General features: G+C 39.0%; 1 protein-coding gene across 1 annotated transcript; it reads left to right on the forward strand.

Moving 5' to 3' along the window:
- The first annotated feature begins 4,272 nt into the window (after nt 1-4,272).
- Nucleotides 4,273-24,172, forward strand: LOC121526349. The gene is made up of 4 exons (XM_041812910.1): nt 4,273-4,561; nt 6,541-6,910; nt 13,884-14,071; nt 20,201-24,172. Exons 2-4 carry the CDS (start codon nt 6,553-6,555, stop codon nt 20,294-20,296), a joined length of 642 nt encoding a protein of 213 aa, XP_041668844.1. The 5' UTR covers nt 4,273-4,561; nt 6,541-6,552; the 3' UTR covers nt 20,297-24,172.
- The last annotated feature ends 3,822 nt before the right edge of the window (nt 24,173-27,994 follow it).

Below are 27,994 nucleotides of genomic sequence, written 5' to 3' on the forward strand. Positions count from 1 at the left end.
ATTTGATTATTGGGGCTGTAGTTCATGTTAACCTTTAAAATAACTGTTATAATTACATTGCAAAATCATAGTGACAGGATTTATGATGCTGACAGTCTTGATCCACATTGGCATTCATGGTCTAATCTCTAAAGGCTGACTGTTGACCACATGTCATCCAAAGTCTGTTTGTCTGTCTGTCTGAAGGCTGGCAGAGGATGTTCGCCCGGGCATGTACCTGAGAGGGGACCCCTCCCCCCAAAACAAGTGGGTGTAGGGGGGGGGGTCTCGAGACAAGCTGCCATTTCCAGCCGATTAAACAGCCTTCGACCTCGCAACTGAGCGGAGCAGCTCCTGTCTCATGCCCTGAAGCTGAGGGTGTGTACAGAGCACAATGATCTGAGGGTCGAGGGTTAAGACGGCGGGGGGGTCTGAAGTCATTTAGGATGCTAATGCTATGCAGGGTTCTCAGACTATAGGGTGTAAAAGCTGGAACAATTAGGCTGCTGTTTCTCTCAGGGAAGAAAAAAGACTAACGCTTTTATGAGTGCGGCGACTAAGTCAAGCGCCAGAGTTAGATAAAGAGTAAGCAAACTGCAGAAAAATGCACTAAAGTACAGGCAGATCTCTAGCATGAGCCTGAGCACTATTCATGAAATGTGCAAATAACCATATGCCTTAGTCACAGATTATTTTAATAGCTGCATATTTGGATTAAAAGATCCATCATAAACGGATTGAGTGCAAACAAAACATTCACTAATCCTGGATTATAATTCTTTATGCCATCAGGAAGATTTCTATTGACGCTTCAAATGCAGAGAGTCAGTTTGCATTTCAAAGAGAATCTGAAAGGGTTGCAGTTACAGTTACCTTAAAGAGGAAAGTTTAAACACAAACAGACCTGTTTGGATTTGGCTTGGAAGCTGGAAACAGATCTGCATTGCTAATGGTGAAGATCACACACGACAGCAATGACAAATGTACAAGACTTGTGGCTAAAAACACATTACAGGAAAGATAAAGGTACCTATATTCACCAACATAAACAATGTCATTCTTCTCATTTTGTATTCAAACTTCAAGAAACTCTTTCAGTAAAACTTTTCCCTGCAAATAAATTATGCAATAAAATCTGTTGAATAACAAACACACAGCGAAACAACATCTGTGCGGACAATCTCATAGCCTGACACTTGTTTAAATGGACTATCTCCAGGCTAATCTGAGAAAAATTTAGTTAAATTTAAGGTGTGCATTTCATATAAAGACACTGATTATTAATCAATGATCTTAACAATCCATATATGGTCATCTCTATAAGTAAGAGACTAGAAAGAATGAACCTTTTGTAGGAGCCCATTTCAAATGTCAACTAGATTTAAAGGTAAATGCTGAGTCCGTTTTTGCAAAGGACTAAAATATCAGTTCACACTTTGCAGCCTTTGTTTCAACCTTCATGATTCACATGTGTGATAGAGCTGATTCTGGTGTGATGCGTGCACTGTTCTCAAAGTGTGGTGACACAAATTAACAGCAAACTGTGTTCAATAAATGCAGTAGATTTCATCTTAGTTTAGCCCTTTAATAAGATGCCATTGTTGATGTTAGTTATGAAGCAAGAGTGAAACTGTAGAAAACATGAAATAAGAAAATAATGAAGGACAAAGTAATTTTAGCTTACTGCTTCATACAAAATTAATCCTAAACTAACACAAATTTTTACTTCAATGAATTCCTTTTTAAATTGCAATGTACCCACTCTTTAAATCAAATATAGCTCTTACAGCATTCTGTCATCTACAACCAATGTAACGTTCAATGTTCGAACAATTTAAACATGCATTTTCTTACAAATGTCATCAAATATCATCAGAATATAAAAAAACAGTGTATAAAACTTACAGATGATGCTTTCACAAGCCTAAACAAAAGGATGGCAGGAGATGAGACATGCATCTGCCCTTTAATCTGTATGTAGAGACGATGGCAGTTTCCTAGTGTAACAACTTCCTGTTTATCAACTTACTTCCTGCTTTAATTTAACAACCACTAGGAGATGCTAAAACACTGTTCACAGTACTTCATTGCCAGAGGCAGGACAATGCGTTATTAAGTAGTTTATACAAAGATCTTTTGATAAGAAAAGCATGCAAAGGCCTTTTTTTAGAGGTTTATCAATGAAACAAATAAACTTAGCACAAAAAGTAAGGACATTTGTGTTTGGTAGATTATTTCTTTGTTGTGACAATGCTTCTTGGCAATAAATCTTATCCTGTTGGAAAGCCTGTTTATTTCCTTTAAATGGTGCCACATTTGTAAGGAACATGCATCTGTGGGATGAGCAGCAGAGCTGAGTGCGTGGGTTGCACTCATGGAAAATGTGCCAAATGTTCTCTGCCAATGCAAAACAGCTTATTTTGCTGTTGCTGCTGACTCTGATGCTATTGGCTGAGTTTAATATCTATGTTGATTTTTGATGCTCTCTTGAGTCCTGGGGGGGCTCCGCTTTTTTTGGGTACATGAAGGGGGGGGGCTCCAAGGAAAAATGGTTGGGAAACACTGGTATAGCGTATACTGGTTTTTTATTGAAAAACAACCTGCTTTGCCATGAGTTTGCGATAGTTACTGGCAGAGTTTCATTGCTCTTCATTGCATTTCATTCTGTCACAGTTGATATAATCTCATAATATTTGTAAGGTTATACTTTCATGACTGCAAATTCACTATGATGTTACTCTTTTACAAGATGTACACAGATATATATATATATATATTGCTTCTTTTAAATGTGGTTCTTTTCTTTTGATAAGTCAGGAAACAGCTGATAGTTTAGTAAATTATTCACTGGACAAAAACAAACTCACAAGATCAACCAGGAGGCCTCTGAAGAGGACTGTAGTGATGTTCTGGGCTTTTCTAACCTTCATGGGTTTATTTTTACAACTATCAAACAAGTGTTGTTGACTTGGACGACACCCAAAACATCAGAGTTTTATTTGTCTTTGCATGACTCACAAACCGCAAATGCCAGAGTGATTATAGGTACTAATGGCTTTGACAGTCAGCCTGCTCTTACTGTGAGTGTGTTGTAATAAACAGAGCTCACACACTGACAGCTGACTCAGCTCAGCTCCACACAGGATCTCTGTGTGTTCGTTTACAGCTGCTGCAGATGTGTCAAGCTGAGGAGGAAATTAGGGGGAAGCCAGCTGGGTGGGTGAGTGGGGAGTGTGCTTGTGTGGCAGTGGGGGATGTTTTGTTGATTCTTGACTGTGGTTGTGACTATGAGGAAGCTGCTTTGGTTGTCTGGTGAGAGATAGATGTTGAAGAGAGAGAGGAGGTGCAGGATTTTAGGAGCAAGAACTGATTTGGAAGTTGTTTTTAATGACAAAAATGCTTACTGGAATGAACAAGTAAATGCTGTGCAAATAGACAAGAGATTATATGCTGCTAAGGTGAAATGCTGTGTTTTTGCAGATCTTTGGTAAAATGCAAATAAAAACTAAAGTCAGTGATAAATAAGGCTAAGAGAGGTGGGGAAAGTCTGACAGCAGCATCCTGTTGGAGCATGTCAGCACTTGTCGAGGCGGAGAGGGGCGTGGATAAAGGAAGTCGCAAACCCCAGTGATCTAGTCACCAAAATAAAAGCACGTCAACTTGATTTCAGAACACCGAGAGAGCTATGAAGAAGCTCCAGAAGCTTTCTATGAATATGAAATGTGTATTTAAATGAATCATTAAGATTAAAGAATGAAGAAAGGGTAAAAGGTTTTGGCACATAATACACAGGAAACACACATTAGTTTTTAGGATCAAGTATAAAAGAGTGACAAGTAATTAAGTATAAAGAGCACATAAGCTGTGGCAAAATATCTCACAGTACAATAATCATTATATTTAAAAAAGGTTAAAAGCAAGGCTTCCTTGGTTGCAAATAAGGGACTTTACATTAGATCAGCAGTTATTTCAAAATGTGAAGTAAAAGCAAGGTAATGGCTATTTTTTTAAGTATTTTCATTCATACCAAGGTTTAAAAGCCTGGCATTGTTACAGCCTTGATTTGGTGAGCATACTTGATCTAATATAGGCAGGCATAGCCATACTCAAAGAGAAAGGAAAAAAAAAACACAAGTCATTAAAAGTAAGGAAACTCATTTTGGCTAGGTCGTCCGTTTTATTTTATTTTGGAAACTCCCACCGGAAGTTGTCGTTTCTTCCTCTACTTTGACAAATATAGTCGTCTCAGAGCAGCAGCAGAAACCCGCTCAGACCGAGTAGATACTGGCAGGGAACGGAAGGACGGCCAGCTGCTCCGTTATTCGTCTCATCTTGCGTCGATATTTTTGTTTTGATGGGTTAACTAACCTCAGGAAACATGTCGATATAAAACTGAGACAATCCAAACTGGGAAACTTGAAATGGACTAACGCGAGTGGACTCTTTTACACAGTGTTGTGATTTTATTTCGCCGGTGGTCGCTTTAACGGTTTTTGCACATTTTCATCCCCGCTGATGTCCACCTGTTACCGCTGCTTACGGACCTGTAGACAGCCTCACCACGGAGCCTCATATTCAACCAGTAAGTGTTTTTAGCGTAAATAGCGAAATGAATTCGCAGTACGGCTGCAGAAACTTTTTGCGGTATTTAACTGTCTTTATTAGTGCTGCAGAAGTTGGTAGTGAGTGTGACAGTGCAAAGTTGCATCATCAGTGCAGCTGTCAGAGGATAAAACTACTTTTGAAACACTTTTATTGAGTTTATTAAATGTTATTATACATTTACAGTTAATTTAGACTAGTTGTACTTTTTATCCCACTGTTTTTTATCGCTTAATCATGTCCTGACATGTCATATAGACAATAGTTAAGACTTAAGCAAAGAAAGCTGTAAAAAAAAAAAAAAGAAATAACCCCACTAGTGCTGGGTAATTCTTATTTTCAATATATTAATATATAAAATATTTACATTTTTCACTTAAATACTTTCATTATCGCTTATTTTTTAAACAAAAAACTGTTCAAGTGTTGAGAGTTAAGTTCCGTTCACGCATGTCATGCTCGTGTTTTACAAGCGATTAGTTGCAATCATGATCTCGATATATTTTAAAACAATCGTGATAAGTTCATAAAATCTACATTTAAAATATTACCCGCAGCTGTATGTGCTGGAGGGGTGGAAACGCTCGAAAAGTTGTCATCTTGGATAGTTTTAGAGTGACAAACCGCAATTTTTTTGATTGGAATCCCGATTTTGACCTCAAACGACGGATTTTTGTGGTTTTATCTCCTCTCGTTAATGATTTTCTTTTTCCGATGTCACTTCATATCGAGCCAGGGGCAAACAAAACAAAAATTCCCATGGCACAAACATTTCACATAGTCGTACTGTTGTGTGGTCAGTAAAAGATAAACGTAGATATTTTGCTTCATACATCCGTTAACTGCCGTTTAAAAGCGCGTGGCTCTCGCCTGTGCGCGTCCTCGTGCTCTGCACAGCACGGATTTGTTTACAAACAGCAGTCTCGTGCTCATAGAGGGGAGAGGCTAATGCCCTCTAGCGGTGACACAAGAATATAGGTCGGTGGGTCAAACAGGGAGAGGAGGGGAAAAAACAATGGAGCTATAATTAGAACCGTAGATGTATGTAGATTTTCGTCGTAAAATATTATTTTGCACCTTTTTTTTTAAACCTGCGGTCGGGTTGTTTTAAGTTAACACCGAAGTTACTCTGCTATTGTTATTTCAGAATTTTGATCATCAGTTGTGCCATTACTGTGTTTTTTACTTTCATTTGTTTGCGGTTTGATCTGTCACTCACTCAGGGCTAGAACTTTCCACACACTATACTATTGAATAATCAGCCTGTTATCTAATCAATGAATCAATATCCAGATAGTTGGTGATCTATTCAGTTGTTAATGATGTTATTGATTGATTTTTGCAGCGTCTTTTATTTGATGCAGCACTTCCAGCGGTCCACTCACATGTGCAGTAGGGATGGGCTGTGTATTGATTTTTAAAGATACACTGATATATTTTTAAACCATATATAGGGTAAGACATTACTGTTTATTTAAAAATGTTATTGTTGTATTCAAATAATGTTATACTTCATCTGGCCACTAGTTAGAGCAATATTGAATGATCTGATTTGAAACATTAAAGGAAAGGATGCCAGGCCTCATGCTTAGTTAAAGACTGCCTACAGTAAGAACCACTAACACTTAAATGCTTATTGACCACAAGATAATCTATTTGAAAGTTTAGTCTAAATTGGGAAAATTGATTTTTAATTAATTTATTGTGTTTTATTTAATATGACTTATTTTCACTACTTCATTACTTTATTTTCATGTCATTTTGCAGGTGCACGTCTGCATTGTGCAGCTGACTATTAAAAAAGTGCCTGTGTGACATTTGGTCCTTGTGGATGTGACTTAAATCAAACTTTGTTCTTGTTATTTCTTCACATCTTGTATTACCATAAAGCTAAAAACCATCAAAATAAGATTTTTGGTCCATACCCCCTAGCCCTAATGTGAATATTGATGTTTTTAGACTTCTACTGAGATGGCCCGTGCAGAGACCATCGAGAGTGTCGGAGAAACTGGAGGACAACACAACACCTGCCGCATGGAGCTGCCTCGGCCTTTCCACACCTGGCCAGGCCTGCTTAGCACACCCACCATCACTACCAGTGGCATTGGCACAGGGGACATGCACCCCCACCATCTGCACCCTTTGCAGGCTCTCTACCTGTCGTACCCCCTGCCTTACCCCCACCCAGAGGGCCAGTACGAGCCCCAGACTCACCAGCAGATTCCTGCGTTACTGCCATCACGAACGCCTCCTCCTTCACCGCCATGTAATCGGAGGGAGGAGAGAGGTGGAGGCCATGTACCCAGTGCCTTCTCAAGAGAGCAATCAGGTGAGTCTGTTAGCCCATATTTGATTAAAAAGGAAGTTAGACGTTTAAAATATAGTTAGAAGAAAGATATAGTGAATAAGTTGTGGCATGTCATCTATGAAAACATGTGGGCCGGATCTCCCTTTGTTTTCACTGACAAGTGATAAGTGTGCAAATATAACACTGAGATCTTTATCTGAGCACACCAGTAATTGTTTAACCTGCCAGGACAAGCAGAAGCAGAGCCAGCTTTGATTTATGACCACAGCTTGCAAGTTTACCACTGCAGGAACAAGCAGCCATAAGTTTGCATTTTTGTTTGCAGAGTTTGCATTTCAGACCTCCACCCTGGAGTACTGGTTACGTACATCCCCCAGGCTGTGTCTCCATGACAGGAGGCTGTTTGGGCAGTGCTGATGGGGGACAAGTGGAGGGGGGAGGACAGTGTGAAGAGATGAGGAGGAGATGCGTTACAGCTGTCAGATAAACACGTGTCTCAATGCTGCAAAGCTGCCCTGTAACCAGTGAGACGTCGTGTTGGGGATTCACGTTACCTCACAGACTGTCACACTGCTTAGACAATCAGCATGTTTGCATGCTCAGTAAAAGCGAACTACAGTTATAGCTCAATTAGGATATGTAACTGGACTTCTGTTCTTGTCCCAGTGTACAAGCACTGGGGGAAAATTTATTTATTAACAGAAGTATGTCTGACTTTGCTATAGTGCGACATGCCCCCTTTTAGCATATTGGATCTAGTGCTAGTTGTACCTGCTAATAAGATGCAGGTAGCCAACCAGTTCTACAGTTTTACATCTCTGTACATTTTCTTATATAATCTAATTTTTATTTTTGTTATAAAAATGCTGGAGGCGAACTGCCTGTAAGTGATGTCCAAAGGCAGACAGCAATACCACTTCTGCTTCGCTCAACATTTTTGCTGTTTTACTAAAAGGGGACATATTATGCAAAAATCCCTTTTTCAGGCTTTTCTAACAAAATATGTGCCCCTGGCCCACAATCTCCACATGTACAAAAAAAAATCCCCCCTCCACCCTCTTTTTCCAGCTTTCAGAAAATGTGTGCTGAAACAAGCGGTTCTCAGATTTTCCACTCATGATGTCATGTGGGGAGGTAGCCCTGCCCCCAGGTTCGGTTGGTCCTCCCCGCTTGGAAGAAAGTTCTGCCCTCCTCTCCTGATCTTTCTCTCAGCTGGCAGCTGAGAAGAGGATCAGGAGAGCCACATCCATGAAGCCACTTCCATTTCCTGAGAGGGGTGGAGTCAGGGGCAGAGTAAGACAGCTCGTTAACATTTAAAGCCACAGACACAGAAACAGCTTGTTCTGAGCAGGGCTGAAACGGAGGGGTTTTTAGACATGCAAAAATCCTATACTGGAGTGTTTTTTCAGCAAGAGACTTGACAGGCATGTTTTGGGGACCTCTGAGACCAATATAAACTTGTCTAAAAAGGGTAAGATATATATATCCCCTTTAAGAGTGAAAGTCTGGAGTGGAGGCTAAATACCCACACTGGACTAGGCATAAAATGTCTTGTCCAGTTTGAGTGTAGATGAGGTGTATTGTTTATTGGTGTTGAATGGTTGCAATGCCATTGTACTCTTCACTTCTGTGTTGGAGGAATAGTTACACATCAGTACATGTCTTCACCATTCTTAAAGTCCTGCACCCAATCAGTTTGGTACTAATGAGTGCATCTTTTACACCCGTAATGTACAAAATAGAGTGAATAAATCTCCAAAAGGTATGCTGGGATGACTTCAGGAAATCAGATTTGGCATGATTTCACTCATATAAACATGCTCATAGTATGCTTTTAAAAGGTCTAGTTTTAGTCGGACAAACAAGAAGTCAACCTTCCCCAGATGCACATCAGCATACTGGGTGTTTAATGTGTGGCAGGAGTTCACAGTTACAACAATGTGCATTAGAACCAAATATTAGAATAAAAACTCCAAGGCAAATTGGAATAAGTATATTGAAATGTTTCTCTTATTTTCCCCTTCCTCCTTGATTTTGCATGTCAGGAATAAAAGGGGTCACAATCCTAAAGTTCGTCTTTAAAGCGACTTGTCTTCTCACTAAGCTAATGAGTTTGTTTAATTCCAGCCCTTGTATTTGCTTCCAACATAAATCTCTGATTGCAGTGAAGTGGAAAGAATCTTGTAAATTATTATTGGATGAATCAGTCTAAACATAAATTTCCTGCAGCCTGTAAAAAGGGAAATTCAGGCAGCAGCTGCTGCTCAGCGGGTTACAGGAAAGGCAGGTTTACATCTGGCACTGAGCCGCTGTGTTGTGACACTCTTATAACAATGAAAACGGATAATTGGCCTCCTGCTCCTCCCTCCCCCTGCTCCTCCTCTCAGCTGTAGGTCAGCTGTACATCTCAGGGCATGTTCAGACATGTCCCGGCTCTCTGTCTGCAGCAGAGAAAATATCTGCAGCAGTTCCTGCACTGAGCGGCTCAGCCAGGCAGCTTTAAGACAAGTCAGCCAGTCAGTCAGTAAGTTTGTTTGATATCCTTTGAGTTTGTCAGTTGAATACAGCTATTCATTTTATCTGCCGATGTCTGAGAGAGCTCTTTCATGAGCCATTTATTCAGTCACGCACTCTGGTATGTCAGGCATATTAGTCAGTCTACTAATCACACTGTCAAAGAGTCACTAGTTAATTAGCTTCTCTCCAGCCTTAATTGATTAGTTTGACAGTCTCTCCTAATCAATCAGTCAGTGAGGCATTAAATAAGTGTCAGTAAGGTGATGTTCTTAACTAAATAGTTCAATTGTCAGTGACACTATTGTCAGTCTCTGAACAATAAAGATACTCAGATAAAAGATAATCCATAAACCTGTAAGCCTTTGTATTAAAACAATCACTAAGTTAGTTTGATCACTATGTTTAGACAGTGATTGATCTGCATATCTGAAATAGGTTAACTTATAAGGTATTGGGTTCATTTTTTTAACTCCTATTTTCCTGTCATCAGGGTAAGTTTTAGTTTTAGCCAATGAAATAATAACACTTAAAAAACACTGTAATATAGACAACTTTAGTTACGACAAACATTTAAATTGGTTAATTAGGGCTGTCAAAAAATCCAAATTTTTAATCGCGATTAATCTCAGATGGCCTGTAGTTAATCGTGATTAACCACACCCTTTTTATCACATTATAAAAATCTACAATTTTGCATTTAAAATAGTTTTTGTGTAATTTCTGGTTTTAATTCCTGTTTGGACACAACCCTGCTCTCATAGGTAGACTGAAGATTATTATACAAACTTAACCACAGAAAAAAGAATTTATTATGGATTTGAAAAGATATAAGGGAACAATTATAAAAAGGTAAATATTTGATAGCATAAGGTGCATTAAGATATTCATAAACAATTGTGGACTTATTTTACTTCGCTGTGGCAACAGGGAGAAGCTGATATGGATTAAACAATGTGTTGAAGAGGACAATAAATTATGCGATTAATCACAATTTTAAAAATAGTGCACAAATTGTAGACCTTGATTAATCGCGATTAACTGGATTAATATTGACCGCCCTAATGTAAATACATGGAAACATTAAAGGATAGCTGAATATAAAACCACAATAAAAGAAAGATCATCAGATATTAGCAGTGGAAATTAAATATTTCATACTGGATCAACAGGTAGTGAAGCTGCATGATGGTCTGAGTGATAAAAAAATTGTTTGTTCTGTTGGATTTGGCCTTTTGCAATTTAAATCTCCTGCTGAAGAAGGCTTTGGAGCTCAAGTTCACTTTGGGGAGACTGCAGGACACTGTCCAAAATCTCAAGACCTCTATTCTTGACAACCTTAGCCTTAAAACCATTCTGACCTGCTAATGAAAGCCTACCACATCAGTTGATCATAGCAAAGTAGAGCAGAAATGTCAAATAGTTACTGCACATCTTAGAACTTGCAAACTACATCTGTATCTTCATAGAATAAGAGCTTAATGTCAATGTTAATGGGCACTTCTGCCTTTATAATGGTAGCTATAGATCTCTTCCTATCATCCTAATCTAGATACACATATAATTGTCAGTTTGTAAATTGAGTTGTTAATGTAGCTAAGTTATAAATGAAGTTGGAGCGATAGCCATCTCATGATGCTTCTTGTGTATCTGTGTTTGTTTTGATTTCACATGCCCCCCTCCACCCGGCAACGACACCACCTCCTCTCCTTCCTGCCCCAGTCTGTAACTGGTCAGAGGGTCTCTCTGTCACCTTTTTAGCCTGTCAGCCTATGAGACAGACAGGTTTATCCCTTTGCCCCGCCCCATTCCCACTAATCACCCTATCACAGCTCAACTCCTGCTCCGTCAGCCAATCACACGGAGACGTCTCAAGGAGTGTTGCTGTAGAGTTACCTTGGCAACAGGCCAGGGTTTCCCCATTTGTTTTTTTTTTTCTCCCGCTCTCTCTTTCTATCTCTCTCTCTCCGTCGTCTCTCTCTCTGTCTAGTCACCTGCATCTTTAAAGGATCAGTTTTAATCCTCCTAGAAAAGCAGATGCTGGGGTTGCCAGGGGTGTCGTTCCTGAGCAGGAGACGGGTGCTGTTTGATAGAAAAGATGTTAAAATGGTAGTTTGGTGTTTTTAAGGAAGAAAAGAATGTTATTTTATCATACTAAAGGGAGCTGGTTTCTAAAACCACACTGAGTTTAAGACATAGAGTGAAATTAAACATGATATGAAATGTTCAGGTAAGGTCACTTTAGTATGAATTATGGTCAAACACATTAAAGTATTTATAATTGGAAATATACATCAGGTTAATTAACAAAAGCCATCAGATTAGGCCACATTAGCTTTAATATAATTCTATTTTCTAGAGTAGGGGATTGCATGTTTGGAAATTTGATGCAACTAAACAGAAGGTAAAGGTATCTGTGTTTTAAGCAAAAAAAAGTCAAACAAAGTCTGTAAACACACAAACACACACACATGGACACACACATAGAGAACCTCTCCATACCAGACTTATTAAGCAGATTAAGAGATTACTCTCCCGAGTTCCATGAAGAGGAAAATAAGTCATCCAATCAGACTCCTTAACTAACATGTTTGTGTGTTTGTGCTAAACCAGAGTGATAAATAGCCCCTTTGGAAACCCCAGCAATTAATTTTGGTGTATTATCATTAATGCAAAAGGTCAAGTGGGGACAGTGTGCATAAACAGAAATGTACTTCCTTTTTATGTGTCACAGATGATAAACTTCAGAGGCTGTTTTTAAATTAGGAACAATTGTTTTGAACCGTGCTTGGGTGCGATTGTTCCACCGTCCCCTCTCTCCTGCTAGTCCTGCTTTCACATTAGTAACACAGTTAAGTGCCTGAGCATTCTTCCTTATGTATTCTCTGCAGTACATTTGGTGGCAGTATGCATGAATGTTTGCAAATCTGCCTAAAAGGAGAAAAGAGGCAACCATTGCATCTACTTGTGCTGACATTTTTTTATGTTTTGTGTGGACAATGAGGTCCATCCTGCAGGCAAACATGAATGAGTTTATTATTTTTAAGACACCAGCGACCCTCCCTCTACTTTTATGTCTACCGTGCAGCTCAGCAACTCATTAATGACAAAGTGTACCTTAAATTTCCCATATTTTACAAGCCAACATATTTAACAAAAGTGGTGCAGTTTGGACCTCAGATGGTACAAGAACCAAGAGACGAAGTGAAAACATGTTTATAAAGCGCCTTGTGGATTTTTTGACGCAATTTTTATACCAGGCACACATTTGCAACCTACTGGAGATAGTTCCACAACCCACTTTTGGGTCCTGATCTACCACTAGAGAGTCACTGGCTTAGAGGATAAAAAGGGTCCTTGATGTGCGGACACAGTTTTTGAAGCTCTACTCACTGATGAACGCCCTATACTGTTCCCATTGGACTCAAGAACAGTGCCACATTTGATCACAGCCATCAAATGGAAGTGGCATGGGGTCAGGAGTGCTCAGATCTAGGCTGGGGTCCCTTATGTGAAACCGTCCTAGTGCGAAGGCTATAATGACACCAGGATTTTAAACTTTGATAAAATAAAAAAAAAAAAAACAATATCTTTTCAATATTACAGGAGCAAAAACATCCTAGGCACCCAATATGAAATAGTTTTAAGACAGCGGATGGAGTCCGACATCAGGAAGATAGAGTGAGAGAGAGAGAGTGGGAAATGATGTGTAGGGAAGGAGCCACAGGCTGGATTTGAACTCAGGCCACTAGTTTCAAGGATGACAAGCTGCATGCACAGGATTTGCCGATATGACAACTCGACTACCACCAGCACCCCTGAAAGTTGTTGTTTTAATAATGAACTCCTCCTCACTGTCTTGTCGAATGTATTTATGCCGTCTAGACCATGCCAGCTCCTTCACACTGCTTCTGTTTGTAAGAGACATGACTGTAACTCTTGTGTCTTTAAGAGACTTCAAAAACGTCAGCATTTACAGACCTGTACAAAGAACAGACCACCACTGATAAGGCATGCATGCACACACATATAAAGGAACAACATTTAATCATCACAGCTGTGTTTAGAATTCACTTTGTTTCCTTATCAGTCAAATCCTGACAGAAGGGATGACAGAAGATTTTTCTGGATGTGTGTCTCCGTTGTCGTCGACCCTCCCAGTTGAGCTTTGCATCCTGTTGATGTGTAAGAGTTTGTGCACAGGATACTCCTTACATGAACTGTCTACATTAGTGTGTAAGGAGGCTATTAATGTTCACTGCTTGTTGAGAATCACTTAAGCAGAACCAGAGGCTCCCGATAAAGCGCCTCCATCTCTTCATACATGAACATTCTTCGCAGAGAGAGGGAAACAGAGAGTCAGAGCATGAAGAAAAACAGAGGTAAAGATAGGATGTAGAAGCAAGAGAAATACATAGGATGTTTCTTTATTAGTGTACTGAAACTCAATGTATTTTGTGATTTTTTTTTTCTCCTGCAGACTTGGACAGAGAGGAGCACACAGATGCCTCCAGCCGGCTGGGCCCATTGCCTGACCTGCTGCCCCAGAACGAGCACCCCTCCATGGCTCTCAGAGGAGAGGCAGAGCAGGAGCTTGAGGTCCGGAGAGTAGCCCACCAGCTGAGGATCATTGGAGATGAATTTAACGCCACAGTCCTGCGCAGAGCGGTAAGAGAGTGGCATGGCCTTAATCTGTAATCTCTATTTTCAGTTAGCACCCCTATGGCTGAACTCTGTGAAGTTATTGGCAGTTATTTTTCTTATATTTTAATCTGCGGATTAATTTTTTGGTTCATCTTTTTCTTGGTGTATTAATATGCTCACAATATAGGCTGTTTAGAGCAACTATATGTACCCAACCCAGAGATATTCAGCCAACCTTTGTATGGGACAAACAAAGACAGAAACCAGGACAGTTTAAGGTTTTTGCACCTTAGTTTGTCAAAATGTTCAATACTTGTGCACTATTCAAAATGATGCCATTTCTCTTATTTTAATGATCAATGGTCAAAAATACCAAAGCCTAAAAAAGACTATATTTCATAAGACAAGGAATAAATCCATCAAAAATGGCAAACTCCTAAACATTGTTGAAATATATTGCACCACTGATGTTATTAATATGCTGATAATAACATGAAAGACTGCTAGAGGATCTGACATTGATAATCCAAAGGTGAACAACACGTTAACATTGACCTGGAGTGCACCGAGGTTGTTTTGTTTCCTCTTCACCTGAGCTGAGGATTACTGCGTCCATTTCTCCTGTGTCCTTGAAAACAGCACAGTCACATCGATCGTTATCTGCCCACTGAGCTCTTGCATGAGTGAGCATGTGAAGTTTGCGTGCTTAATTACACGGGTGTGTGCGAGGGAGGGGGCAAGACGATTGATTTGTGAGAGTGAGAGAGGAAATCGATGTCAGCTGTGCCAGTTTTCTCTTCTTTTCTCCCATCTGTCTTTACTCTCTCTGATTTCACTTTTCTTCTTAACACTGTAAGATTGATGTCTTCCTTTGAATTAATCCCCAATCAGATTACATGAACACTAGCTAAACAATACTTGGAGAAAGTGATGCTGAAACATATTTTCTTTATATTGCATTGTGAAAGAAGTACAGGAGGTTATTCTATATGAATATAGTCAGTTTCTCTAGGCTTACATATGGCCAATGAACATGTGAATCTAACCATCATAATTTAATAAACACAAATAGTTGCCTTTATCTCACTGCCTAAAGAAAGAACTGAGGATAAAGTCAAAATAGGGCACTATTTCTTTGAGCCGATATCACAGCAGCATTGGGTAGATGACACAAAGTAGGTTTGTAAGAATGTAGCTATCATTATCAGAGCTAGCACTACAGACCTTCTGTCCCTCTTGCAGGATAAGATCTACCTTTGTGTGCTAAATTAACCACTCAGTGCCTCGGTTATATGTGACTATAACCTGATAAGGTCTCTGGATAACATTTCTAGATCAAAATAGAGCTAAATCACACTGTTCCTATCAGATGCTATCAGTTCTATTAGTTTGTCATGTTTACATCGGATTTAGAAGTATTATGGCAGCATGCTGGTAAGCATTAACTGGGGCTACAGTGGCTACTAGTGGTGGCCGGCTGCATTGCAAATCAGGCAGAGCATTTTACCTGGATTAATAAGACTGAAATAATTTAAAGTAATAAGAATAAGGGTATTCAACTAGACATTCTAATACCTATTTTCCAAGGATGGGGCATTTAATCAATTTGCTGTTGATTGTCGCAATGACAGTAAAAATAGGGATGCCATGTTTTGGATATTTGCCAATATCCACTATGGGGATGTTTGCAAATTCATTTTAGCCAATAATGATATCAGCACCAATACATAGATAACTGTAGTTCAGGCCTAAAACTTCAGTCCTTAAAATGCACTTTAGAGTTTAAGGATGAACAAAGAAACAAACTACAGTCATTAGAAAAACCTTTAAAGTTCAAAGAATGAAGATGAACAGAGACAAAGACCAGAAACGTATCCGTACATAAAGCCGATATATACAGCTGATATTTTGTCTGTAAATATTAGGGCTGAATGATTTGCCAAAATAATCTAATTGTGATATTTCCCCCCAATATTTTGATTGCAATTTAGTATATAATTATTATTAGTTTCCTCATCTTATGTATTTTTCAACAAAGTAAACAAAGCAATAAATCATTCAATATTATAACCTTCATTCAGTCAGGAACACTCTAATCATATATTTAACTACTTCATTGCAAAATGGATATGCAGTTTTACTTGGCAGAGAAGGCTCTGCTGTAAAGATGCTCCCTGGGTTAGTCTGCATGCTTTGACTTTTCAGGAAGTGCATGGCTATAAATCCCCCATATGGATAGATGCATTTTTGACAATGTGTATTGAAAACAAAGAAATTATTTCAGAAGCAATAATCCATAGTAGCATGAATCTGAATATGAAGGTGCGACAAGCAGTAAGCTATCAAGGAGGCGGCTGGGGTGGTGGAGGTGAAGATAGCTATCAGCTGATCTCAGCTGGGGGTCTGACTTTCATGAGCTAACGCTAAGCTTCATCAATTTTAGAAAGAATGAACTAATAATTTTTGCTCATATTGCAAATTTGATGTCATTTGCTCTATTGAAGGGCATTATCATTTTTATGTCACTTGTTCTGATTAAGAAAAACCTATATAAAAAAAAGAAGAAGGAGGATTTTTGTAAACCATTATAACAAATTTGCCACTTGAATGTTTGAATAATGAGCATAAAATCTGCCACTGCAAAAATTGGATTTATTAAACTGGTATTTTGACAATTTTCAAGTTAAAGAAATATTGCAACTTGTGCGGTTTGTAAATTGCAGCAGGCTAATTGGGATTTGTGATTAATTGCCCAGCCCTAGTAAATATCAGCAGAAGGTTTTATATTTCTGACAAAACTGATATCATGTTAGTAACTTTGTGCATCTGTAAGTAAAACCACAGAAATCCCTGTCACTCTATTTACTGAAGGAAGAAAGTGAGGAGTGTCCTTGCAGGTAATTCTTTTCCTCACTGCAGCCAGTCCGAGCTTCTGAACTCGGGGAGGGGTTATCAGATCCCTGTAGCACCTAAAATGTATTTAAAAACTAATTTATGCTAAGTCTGATCAACAGTCTTAACATTGCAAATGACTGATGAGATCCACCCCGTCACATAAACTGGTTTTATTGTATTTAATGTGTAAAGTTTAGCTTTTCTGCTCATTTGCCTGAATGATTTTTATGCTGCTATATAAATCTAAAGAGCCTAAGGCAAATTTCCCCCTTTAGATTTGTTCTAGTTGCTTCCTTGTGCTGCCAGTCACACAGTAATTCCCTCATTTATTTGTCTATTTTTTCACCACAATTCAGTGCCTTTATTTTTCTGACACTCTTTCAACCTTCACCATTCTCTCCCCACTTTTTCTTTATCTAAAAATGGAATAAATAACATAATTAAGAAACTTTCTGCTTGTATGAATACTTAGCTTACATGATCAATGAACACCAGTGAAATAATCCATATTGATTAAAGAAGGAGATGAATAGGTGACAGTGTTTTCCTCCTCTGCTGTCTGTCTGTTTCCCTTCATTGTCATGTCTTTATCTCACCCCTCCCTCTCTCCGTACACTACATCGCGTGAGGAGCTGGCAGCAGCTCTGCATCCCCACCACCACAGCACACACACCTCCCCTTCGCTCTCTCTCTCCCCCCCCCTCACCCATCCCTCCCGCCTTATGCACACAAACAAAGATGACGTCAGCCACTCTCGGCTCTGAGTCAGACGTGGATTGCAAACACACACACACACACTTTATGAGGGCGTGACAGCCTGTTTGCAGACATGTGTAGCAGGTTTCAGAGGTTGCTGCCCTCGCTGAACTGTCTCCTTCCCGGTCTGTCAGTTGTGTGTGTGTGTGTGTGCGTGAGGAACACAGAGACTTTATTCTCGAGGGGAAATAGAGGAAATCGTGTGTGTTGTTTACAACCCAGCCGGGCCAAAAGCACAGTCAGACTCGTTTCTGAATGAGCAGTTTGAAACACAAAGATTAGGAGAGAAGGAGGGATAGAACGAAGAGAGGAAAGGAGGGAAGGAAGGAGGGTGAGTTAACCACAGGCACGTGAGTTTCTGGCAGTTCACAGTAGCATCTTTTACACAGAGACATACTTGTTTGTCCTGTTGTTTAGCAGACACGTCGTCTCTGTGACTCCAAACTTCAGCGCTCTGCACACATTGGACATCATGCTTCCAATCACACCAGGTCCCATGTTTTTAATGAGAAGTTAAAAAATAAACTTAGAGGCCCTTTTTTATTGCTCTGAGTTTAACAGTGACAAATGCGTTTTTTTAATCTGATGTCACATGAGTAACCGTCTTCTCTGGTGCTGCATGGCTTAGCAGAACAATTTGCTGTCATGTGTTTCAGTGCTTGATGTTTTATGAGCTGTTTGTAGGTCACTGAGTCAATAAATGCGCATTTTTTAGCATCTTGGCTCGCCTGAAAAGGTCAAAAATAGAATAATCAAACATTTTCTTGTTTTATTTGGCTTAACTCGTGACCTCGCCCACTGCTATGTGGTTTGCCATTTTCAAACCTCAGGTTTTGCATTTTGGCATTTTCACCATTGAAACAGAATATTTTGACCAAAGGGAGGATTCTAAACGAGGTCAAGCTCATTGACCTCAATTAGCTGAGGTGATAGAGAACAGCTGAGTTTCGACTGCCCACTCACCTACACTGGAAGTGCAACACTTTAGGGAGAGGAAAGTTTATTAAGAGCATCTCATAGGCACAAAAGTGATTTAAGGCGCTCTTATATTGAGCAACCCATACTAGGGCTGCGCAATTAATTTCAAACTAGATTAAATCGCGGCCTGATGCAATTTACAAATCGCAGAAGTTGCAATATAACTTTAACTTGAAATTTGTCAAAATACCAGTTTAATATGTTAATTTTTTGCAGCAGCAGATGTTTTATGCACATTATGCAGAAATTCAGGTGTCAATTTTAAAAAAATCGTTTACAAGAATCCTTTTCGTATTGTATGTATGTTTTGTTTTAGTCAAAATGAATGACATAAAAATGATAATCCCCTTTTTAATAAATAAATGGGTATCAAGTTTGCATTATGCGAAGAAATAACTAGTTCATTCTGTCTAATATTGATGATGCTGAGCATTAGTTCAGACCCCCAGCTGTGGCCATTATATCCACCTTCATCTCCCCACCCCAGCTGCCACTGTGGATTGATTGATTCTAAAATTATTTCTTAATTTTCAATACACATTCTCATTTTTGTACCCATCCATATGGGAGTTTGTAGCCATGCACTCCCTGGAAAGTCAAAGCATGCTGCTTGACTAACTCAGGGAGCATCTTTAGAGCAGAGCCTTCTCTGTCAAGTAAAACTGCATATTCATTTTGCAATTAAATGGTTAAATGTATGATGAGTGTTCCTGACTGATTGTAGTTTATGATATAGAATGATTGATTGCTTGAATTTGTTGAAAAATGCGTAAGTCGAGGAACCTAATAAGAATCGCATACCAAATCACAAAACTGGGGAAAAATATCGCAATTAGATTATTTTTGCAGATTGTTCAGCCCTAGTTCGTACCCTGTGGTCCAGTTTGTCTGACTAGTGACAGTTTACCGTAAATTTCCTGGGCCCCAGCACAGATGGAAGTATAGTTGCTCAAGCACAAGCATGTTTACACAATATAGTCATATGATAGAGAAGTCAAAGAGTGTTAGAGGGCCATATCTGACAAAAGAAAAAACAAAACAAAACAAGTTAAAAAGCTGCAGTAACATTCTCTGTGCTCTTTATTGGGCCAGCTTTGAGACTGAGCACATGCTTAATTGTGATATGGTGGCTCAACAGAGCTTATTGTGAGTGGACCCTTAAAATACAAAGAAATAATAAAAACAATGTATGAAATAATCTAAATCTTCATTTAGGTAGAAAAAAAAAACATTTGTGACATTTTTAAGTTATTTGAAAATTCATTCCCCTTGAGTTGTCATGAACAGCTGCAAAAACTAAAGCTTTTTTAGAACATAATATAAAGATGGCTAAAACACATTTCAGACATTTATCTAGGCTGGAACATTTTAAAACAGCTGTAAATATGTGGAGTTTAACAGAGCATCTATGGAATATCGCTCACTTTTGATCCAGCCTCTAGTGGTCATGTAATGAACTACAGTTTTTGTTTTATTTTAGCTGATCGTGAATAACATCTGCCTGTCTCTGTTTCCCTTTTGTAGCACGCTGCCCCCCACTGGCAGGACTGGAGAGACGCCTGCAGAGGACTTCTCAACTTTATCACGCAGACTCTCAGCACTCTCTACAGGCTCACATAGAAAGAGCCACGTCACTCCTATCCAGCGGTTACCATGGTGACACTCATTTCAGGACCATCAGACTGTTGCTTATGAACAGAGCAACCCCAGCTAGTTACTGCGATGTTTCATCTGAACTTTGAGGACTAGCGTGTCCTGAAATCAAACGTTTACTTGAACAGAGGATTTCAGAGCTGGACATCAGTGAGGGGTTACCTGCTGGCTGGATCAGGGTGCCATGCATGGAAACTGGGCCCCACATGTCCGTTACTCAGTCTGCTGGTCCAGACTGCAGCTGACCGACTGTTTGTATATTTTGTAAAATCTGATTTCTTTCTCTGTCTTTGTCAACGTCTCGGGGGCCGTCTCCTTCTGGGGCAGGTGTGATTGAAGTGTTTATGAGTGAATGTGTGAATGAACGTTTGTGCACATGGTAGATCGGGGTCAAACTGATTAGTTTGTATTATGAGGTATCAGCAATAGAAGGTTTTTATCTACTCTTGAAACATTTCACTTATTTTGGGAGGAGTTGGGATGTTTGTATAGATGAGTCACTGGTGAAGCTCTTTGTCATCCAGCTTCAATGACAGTTAAATTTATTGAAGAGAAAGGTTCTTTTGCTTTTGGTACTGTGGAAGCCCATTTTTGCCAGTAAAAAAGGAAAGAAAGTGAAGCATTTATGAAAAAAAAAACTTAAGTATTAAACTCAAAATTATGATGTGAGAGTAAAAACTATCACTTAAAAGTCAAAATAATGATATTTTAAGTCTTGAAAAACATCTTATAAAATAATAAAATTATATTATAAAGTACAGTTTGTAAAATTGTAAGACAATAAGCCAACAGTATGTCAGAAATTTTAAAATTATTGTTCAAAAAGTTTGAACTTACTAAAAAAAGTCTACATTATGAGACTTTTTCTTACTATTCCAACATCTTATTTCATCGTAATGAGTTTTTTACGTCAAGATTTAAGCTTTTTGCTTCATAATTTGGACTTTTTTTGTTCACATTTGCACTTTTAACGCATAGTTAGGAATTAATAAGAGAATTTTGCCTTTTAATATTATGATTTTGACTTTTTCTCTCATAAATTGGTATTTTTATCTTATGACTATGATTTAAGACTTAAATGTTTTTTCTGGCAATGTTGGACTTCCGCACATTTCTTTGAGCTTTTTATTTGTTCGTGTGCAGTCTTCATGTTCAGATTATTCCTTTGGACTGAACTTCCCCCTGACATCATCTGAGTTTATAAAAACTCCTTCAGAAGATAGTTCCAGGTATGATTTGACCCCCATCTCATATGTACGTCTTTATTTTGCTTCTTGTGCCCCCATACGTTGTGATAAACTGTGAAAGTGGACGCTGTATTTACATGGCTGGGAAATGTTGGGTGTTATTCCACTATGGAGCGAAGCACAGAGTGAACCTCTCTCCCAATCTGCTTCATCTCATCACACGACAACGACGACGACGTGCCTTTCTGCTCACAAACCAGGACAATCAGCCGCATATACATTCAAAGAAACACACACATGCTTCCTAAGTGCTTTGTTTGCAGTCTCTAAACTCCAGTGTCATTTGCATTACAGTCAAACGATGCAGCGTCAACGCTGCTGCAGGTCATTTAAGGACAGAAACGGTCTAATCCCCTCCTGGCTCACTGTAAATTCCTGCACACTTTTCATATGTCAGTGTTGGGAGCTGCAGGTCACGCCTGTGTCCACAGTGTTTATAGATACTTTGGTTTGTAAATAATATTTTGGAAGATGAATCTAACAGATATGTTAAATTTTGATGGACTTTAAGAGTACTTATCAAAGTGAGCGTTCACAGTGTTTGTTTGGGAGATCTTTTTGTATTTCTGAGCAGAGTTTGAATTTAAATCCAGTGGATTTGAGATGGTATTCGAGACTTAAAGAAAATAATTTGGATCCTTTTGAATGTTAAAAGTTATTTGATGATTTTTGTAAATTGACCCTTTGGTTGTGCGATTATTTTCATTGTAGTTGTGGAGAAAATGTTTAATAATTGCTCCTATTTTGAGAATAATTTATTTTGGAAAGTAGCTTTTCTGTAGCTTTTATTTTATGTATTATTTATTGTTTTCTTACATTCCCTATCAGAACTATGGATTAAGTTGAACTTGAGTTGTTCTAAATAAGACAAGAGTGAATGAAATACACAAAGAAAGTGATTGCATCACATTTCCTTATTCATATATATGTTTTATATTGTTTCTCCTGTTACAGATTCATGAGATCTGATATCTTAGGACTGTTCACTGACAATGTTGACTACTACTTAATCTACTGGTGCATTTCCACATGTGGTACTTGCTTAATTTGGCTTTACTCTGCTTGGTTTTGGTTGCCAGACTCAGTTTTTCCTGGCAGTCAAACTTTGATAGTTCCTTTCAAAGTCGACATGGCTGTTCCAGCAGGAAGACTACTTTTATTCCAGAGAAGTTATAAGCAGAGAGACAAAATGCTGTTGAAAAGTACAGGAGAGTTTAGGAAGTCATACAGCAGTACAAAAATAAAGACAAAAGGGGTTTAATTCCTGTGTTGGACATCACACTCATGGCGCTCCCAGGGACCTTACTCAGTGGTTTAGGGTCTCGAACGCCACATTTTAGTATCAGCTCAGCTCGCCATAGGTGACACCAAAAAAGTATCAGGTATGATTCTTAAAGTAAAATTTAAAAAAATAATTTGAGTCAAACAAGTCAAGCCAGTACCAGCTAGTAGAAAAGCACCACCTGTTAAACATGCTGGGATTTTTGTCACATTTTTATCAGTAGCATCACCAGCTGTTAAAGAGTGCAGTCAACAACAGTAAAACTGCACGAGCATCTTAACAGCCTACCAACAACACTGTTTAGTTTAGAGCAGTGTTGGCATTTATTCTTTTACTTATGAATACCATCAACACACCTGCGTTCACATGCATTCCTACCTCTCTTAATTGCTCAGAATAAACACAGAGTAAATATTTTAAAACTGTACTTTTTAAAAGAATTAGTCCTTGTGAATCCCCTGTAAAGCACACTTGAAAAAAACATGTTTACAGTTTGAATAGTGTGAAGTGATGTAACAGCTTTCATTGTGTATTTCAGGTTTGATGGACAAGTACCAAAATCGCCCCTTTAAAGCACAAAAAAGATCAAGTTTTGGCTTCACAGACTGCTAGCAATACTAAAACTTTTGACTCAGACTGAACTAAAAAAGTGATATTGAAATCTCCAGGATGTCTCCAATGTTAAAATTTCATCTCAGAATTGCCCACCGAGGAGAATAACTTTATTTCAGGGAGAATTTGACTGAAATCAGGGTTTCAGAAATCTTAAAAAGTATCAGGAACATCATTACCTGTGGCTGTTATATCTGGTTAAACCACTCTCATTGGCCTTAGCGACACTGTTTTGTATGTTTTTAGTAAAGGGCCTTCTTTTGAACTCTTTTGAAGCCTTGCTGTACAAAGTCAGAATGATACCACTGCCTGCAGGTGTTCAGCGGACACAGAGGGGCTGAGTAAAGAACAACTGCTAGCACATTTTACAGCGTGTATATTTGTATTTTTAGACAGTTTTCTAGCAGTGCTTTCAGCCATGTTTGCTCTCGTAATGCTGGGTAAAGGTCGACAGAAAGAACGTGTCAGATACTTTACAAACTCACCTGTAAGTACTTTAGTCATTCAACCTGTAGGTGATAGCTTACCTGGCTTATCTGAGCATGTGCAGAAGCTCACTTCCTGGTTTGTTTATCCTGTGAGAGTGCACTTCCTGGTTCAGGGCTCATGTCATCACATGCAGTGTGTTTTTGCTGTTTTTCAACTTTTTCTATTGTAAACTTTCTACATGAATTTTGTACTTTTTCTTTTTTATATATTAAAGATAAGGAGAACTACATCATCTGCTTTGGTGTTTTTGTCTATGATTACAACTCTTAACATAGCTACAAACTCAGTCCTGTTTCATGCTAATACCAGGGATTCCCAAACTCTTCGACCCACAACCCCCAAAATGACGAGCAAAAGACTGGGGACCCGCACTGCCCCTTAATGTGGTTAAAGCTTATAGGGAATATACAGTATATTTGTAAAATGATAGGTCAAATATACCCTCCAAAATATTTTTTTCTTTGGAAAGCCTCCATAAACCCACACTTTGGTGCGGGGGTTGCAAGACAAATGGTACAAAACATGGACATAGTCCTAAGGGGACATCATCCAGTGGTTTCTGAAGAGTTATAGTGAAGCCCACGGATGGAGGTTGACATGTCAGAGAAATGCTTTTTCAGACTACTGCCAGTCAGTCTAGAAACAAATGAGGGGAGCTGCAGCTGTGGCTGGACTGATGCCTCCTGATGTACAGCTACAACAGCGACCTATCAGAACAGCCAGGCTTCTAAATATGCAAATATATGAAACACTTTGCAACTCCAGGTCAGTTTAGACAAGCTTTTTGAGTCTGTACAGAAAGACCTGACAGCCAATCACATACTAAGCAGCTGCTCCAACGCTGGTTCGCTTCATTTCAGGCATATTTTTTGTCATATATACATACATACATAGTGAAAGCAGAGCCAGGAGACAAAACCCAGTCTAATGAAATCATCTAGGTGCAGATTTTCTGCGTGACGGCTGCTGTGTCCACTCCAGCTCGTGCTGTCACAGCTTTCAGACCTTGCATGTGTCTTCCTGCTTTCATAGCCCTGTAAAAACTCAGAAATGTCCTTTTTGCGTTCAGGCATTTCTGGGTCAGACATAATACAAGACACAACGAACATGATTGACAAGCAGTCTTCTTCAGAGCTGTGAACAAAGCAGAAGAAAACCTTTTATAGAGGAGTCAGGTTAAGCAGTGCAGGTTAAACCTTCACAATAAAACTTTCAAGGCGTCTTGCATACAATAATGAAATATACCTATACATGCATACATTATATACACATATACAGAATATACACATGCTTATACAGTATACACATAACAATAGACCACAAAAATGCACCTAGAAAAGAACGACTGAAAACATGGACACAGTGTTAAGTACTGGCCCCTACTATTTTTCCCTCTTTCATAAGTCTTACCCCAATAAATCTCCCTACAAGTGACTTAATTCATTATATAACAAACAGCAAAAAAATAGAGTAAAAGCTTTCTGTATAAACGAGATGACTTTTGTCAGAGAAATTTCACACTGGGCTTTTACTTTGAAAAGCACAAAGCAGAAGTGTAATTGAACAGTATATTTTCCCTGTGGCAGCTACAATTAAAGTTGACTGAACACCTTTATTAGACTAACACAGGGGTGTCCAGACTTTTCCCTCTAAGAGCCACATACAGAAAATTATAAGGATGGTGGGGCCACTTTCCAAAATACCTCACCTTTATTATACTGAAGTCAGTAAATCAGGTCTGATTTTGGTAAAATGGATATGCTTAAATGGCTAGTCAATAGCTGGCAAGGCAAGTAGCCAGTCATTTCAAGGGGGCCAGTCAGATTTCAGGGAAACCTTGATTGGCCCTGGCTATCACTTGCTCCAGCCCGGAAGCTCCAGAATGGCGCTTCATGTGCCAGAGAATTTACAGTGTTGGCAGTTAAAGTCATGAAAACACACCTTAATAAACTGTCCTGTCAAAATGTTTGTTTACAGAATTAGCACTGTAGCACTGCCTGGTGCTGAAACTAAAATGCACACTAATCCAAATAAATTCCTACCATCTTCACAAGCTAGAATGTTTTCTGTGTTTTCTTACTGTCAGATGAGAATAGTTTTGGCAGCACAAACTTTACTTCTTTGTCAATAAGAAAACCCATAAAATATACAGTCAAGCACAAGTTTCATGTTCATGTTAATGGCCATCATTTTTCATTTGTTTAGGAATTTGCTGTGGGCCAATTGAAAACAAGCCAAGGACCACATTTGGCCTCCAGGACAAAGTTTGGAAACCCCTTGACTAACACATTTTAGCTTGTGGCCTTCATCTGGGCATCAAGAAACACATTGCAAAGGTATACTGATATGTATCTGCTAAAAAAAGGCTATCATCTTCCTGTCTGTTCTGGCTGACAGACGAAAAAATAGTTCTCAGTGTTTGAGACACATATCAGGTGCTCAAAACATGGCGTTTACGTCACTAATCTGAGAGACCTGATTTGTTCACACTCAAGCAAATATGAGAACTGAGCTGTAACGCAGTCCTTAGGTGGCCACCATGCACTTAACACAGGTACACTTGGTACCTCAACAGCGAGGTGCTATTTTTGACACTGAAAATGTAAATAACTTGGTTAAAAACACAGACGTACAACCATCTACTTTGTACAACCATTGATTTTTACTTGAGTAGCATATTTAGTACAGACTTGATTCCCAATGAATGTATTTTTCTAATTACAAGCTCAAAATATCTCTTTACAGGGGCGTGGGGGGGTACTGATTACCCAGGCCCCCAGTAGAGAGGGGCCCTTGAGAAGCATGCAATGAAAAGTGTGTTTTAATTTATTTTTCTTATTAATTAGTGACATTATCAAATCAAAAGCGACTAAATGAATCAGTTAACTGACTGAAACTTGTATCAAATAACGTAAAATACCCCTGGTCCTTCCATAAAAAAGTCCAAATGGTGTAGTCCAGCACTGCAAAATAATGTGAGTAAAAATAGTTTAACCACAGTAAAAATATATCATAATAAATGGGGAAATTATGGTTCAAAAATACATTAAAATGTGTGATGTTTGCGTGTGGGTTGAACTCAGGTGCGGAGACGGAAGCAGTTTTAACAGTTTATTTGTGAGGATAAGTGCACCAGGGAAGGGGATTTCAAGAGTCCAGGAGGGAGTGAGGGAGTGCTGGAGCTGGCTGTGGTGAATTGAGCAGGAGGCACTGGAAAAAAAGGAGGAGAGGCACGTTAGCGGCTATAAAGACAAAATGCAAGCACTAGAGATCACTGGAATAATCCAAAAGGCACAAAGAACTTCTCTGAAGAATCACAAGAAGGAGCCTGGAGACGACGTTTACCGTGAGGTAAAGTAGACAAGACTCAGGCGCTGTAGAGAGCTGCAGCCAGTCTTAAATAGCAGGTGTGATTGGAGGATTCGCTGCAGGTGTGCCTCTCCACAGCACCAGGGGGGCAGGGTGAACGCCTCAGGAGAAACAGAGTCAAGTTAGCAGCCAGCAACCAGCTCCGGAAACCGGAAGTACCACAAAGTAAAATATTCAATACAAAATAAACACCACAAAATGCATAGATATTTGTAAAAAGGAAGAAACATTTGTTGCTTGGCTAGCCGGCTAAGAGAGGCCCTGTGTAATATTCCAAATTCTCTAGCTACGCCTCTCCCTTATTTAATATAAGACACATTGTCCTGAAAAGTCCAAATAAACATTTTATTTCCAGATATAAAAGGCTGAAAATAAGGGCTGAACTGCTTGTAATGCCTATATAAAGATACTGGCTGAATGTCTTCACATAATATGTGTTAAATAATTTAGTGTACATCTCATTTCAAAGCACTTAGAAGTGAAACAAGTGCCTGAAGACTGAGGTAAACTTGGTTCAAAGCTGTACATGAATGAGGTAATGTATACAGTAAAGAGCATATGAGGTGAAGCAGAGAGAGTCTTCTCACAGATCTCAGTACAGTAACGTCCTCCATCACTGAAGGATTTAGATAACGTGTGTCTGGTTCAAAGCTTTATTCTCAGCCA

This window comes from Cheilinus undulatus, linkage group 2 (assembly GCF_018320785.1).
Source record: "Cheilinus undulatus linkage group 2, ASM1832078v1, whole genome shotgun sequence".
Lineage (NCBI taxonomy): Eukaryota > Metazoa > Chordata > Actinopteri > Labriformes > Labridae > Cheilinus > Cheilinus undulatus.

Coding starts and splice junctions, on each gene's coding strand:
- LOC121526349 (XM_041812910.1), top strand. CDS start 6,553: ATGGCCCGTGCAGAGACCATCGAGAGTGTCGGAGAAACTGGAGGACAA. Junction 6,911..13,883: donor CTTCTCAAGAGAGCAATCAG/GTGAGTCTGTTA, acceptor TTTCTCCTGCAG/ACTTGGACAGAGAGGAGCAC. Junction 14,072..20,200: donor CCACAGTCCTGCGCAGAGCG/GTAAGAGAGTGG, acceptor TCCCTTTTGTAG/CACGCTGCCCCCCACTGGCA.